The sequence below is a fragment of the Aplysia californica genome, unplaced genomic scaffold, assembly GCF_000002075.1.
Source record: "Aplysia californica isolate F4 #8 unplaced genomic scaffold, AplCal3.0 scaffold00014, whole genome shotgun sequence".
NCBI classification, from domain to species: Eukaryota; Metazoa; Mollusca; class Gastropoda; order Aplysiida; family Aplysiidae; genus Aplysia; species Aplysia californica.
In genome coordinates, this window is record NW_004797284.1 from 967,067 (window position 1) to 968,440 (window position 1,374).

Sequence of the window (1,374 nt, forward strand, 5' to 3'; positions counted from 1 at the left end):
GGGGGGGGGGTAGATTGGAGGGGCAACATCGATTGGTGTCTGATTGGTAAAGAATAATACGTTTCATTCTTACAATGTTAATCAATGAACTTTACAGGTAGGTGCCTTAAGTTCATAACATTTTTTGAAGCGAACTCTTAACTCTTAGCCCCCTCCCCCGCCCACTCATCTGTCACCTCTCTTTGTAAAAGTAAATCAAAACACGTCCAACAATGAAGACTTTACAGTGATGTGTATTCACGCTATTGTTATCTCTGCCGGAAGCCCCGCATTAGTAAAAACCCTGTAATGTGGGTCTTCCTGCTCTCCGTACGTTACTGTCTTCACGTTGATTATCTCTCATGTTTATTCTTCGCCCAGACAAAACAACTCATTTCGCAGTTCTTTGAAAACAAGTGTATTAATTCTTTCTGGCATCCTATTTAAAATCGTTTCATCCCTGAATGGCTATTATGCCTGGTGTTATTGCTTTTCATGGATGTGCGAACACATATCAAAGCAAGTAATTATTTCTTCGAGGCAAATTTATTTTCTACTTTCTTTTCTATTTTATTTTTTTATTGCTCTCAATAATATTTCTGTCTTTGTTGTTGTATCAACTTCGACGCCCACGATTTTGTTGCATTTATCACCAGTGTGTATCAAATCGTCCAACTAATTATTTATGTGAGTGCATATTTTTTTACCTGTACATATCATACATGAAACACACGACACTTGATTTTATACACCACCCCTCCCGATTTACGCTGTCTCACTGTGCACAATACGAATATTATGCAGTCAACCAGTTGTACTAGTTCTTGGGGCGTTGAAAGGGGGGAAGAAAGTAAATAAATATTTTTCACCACTACAGGTTATTAAACTAGGTCAAGTTAATGCCAAATGGGGGTTTCAAGTTTATCCAATTACCATTTTCGAAGTGAGTTATTTCAGGTAACTTGCTTATTTTTATTTTTTATTTCTTTTTATTTTCTAAAAACTTTTTCCTGCCCCTGTTGTCTTGCCGTGCCAAGATTTACTGGGGATGTAAACTACTTAGAAGTCCAAAAGATTTATGTTTTTGGGGTGTTTTTTTCTTCCTCAGGTAGTTAAAATGCTTGCCACCATTGTCTTACTCTTCGGCTTGTGTTGGCTCCCGCTACATCTGTTCATGATGGTGGTCACCTTCAAATACAACGCCTTCGGAGACGCTGCCAATGAGATCTACTTCGGAGTCCACTGGTTGTCCATGGCCAACAGCTTCGTCAACCCGGTGGTCTACGGATTTATGAACGATAATTTCAGAGTGAGTTTCGTTTAAATTAGTGTATGTGTGGTTGTAAGTGATATGTGTATGCATCAGTGTCTGTGTGTGTGTGTGTGTGTGTGTGT

General features: G+C 38.9%; 1 protein-coding gene across 1 annotated transcript in view; it reads left to right on the forward strand.

Moving 5' to 3' along the window:
* LOC101863948 (QRFP-like peptide receptor) overlaps positions 1 to 1,374 on the forward strand; it is a 63,177-nt gene that overhangs the window by 53,303 nt on the left and 8,500 nt on the right. Inside the window, exon 2 of the mRNA XM_005090210.3 lies at positions 1,088 to 1,288. Within this exon, the coding sequence (XP_005090267.1) occupies positions 1,088 to 1,288 (201 nt within the window). The remainder of the gene's footprint in view (positions 1 to 1,087; positions 1,289 to 1,374) is intronic.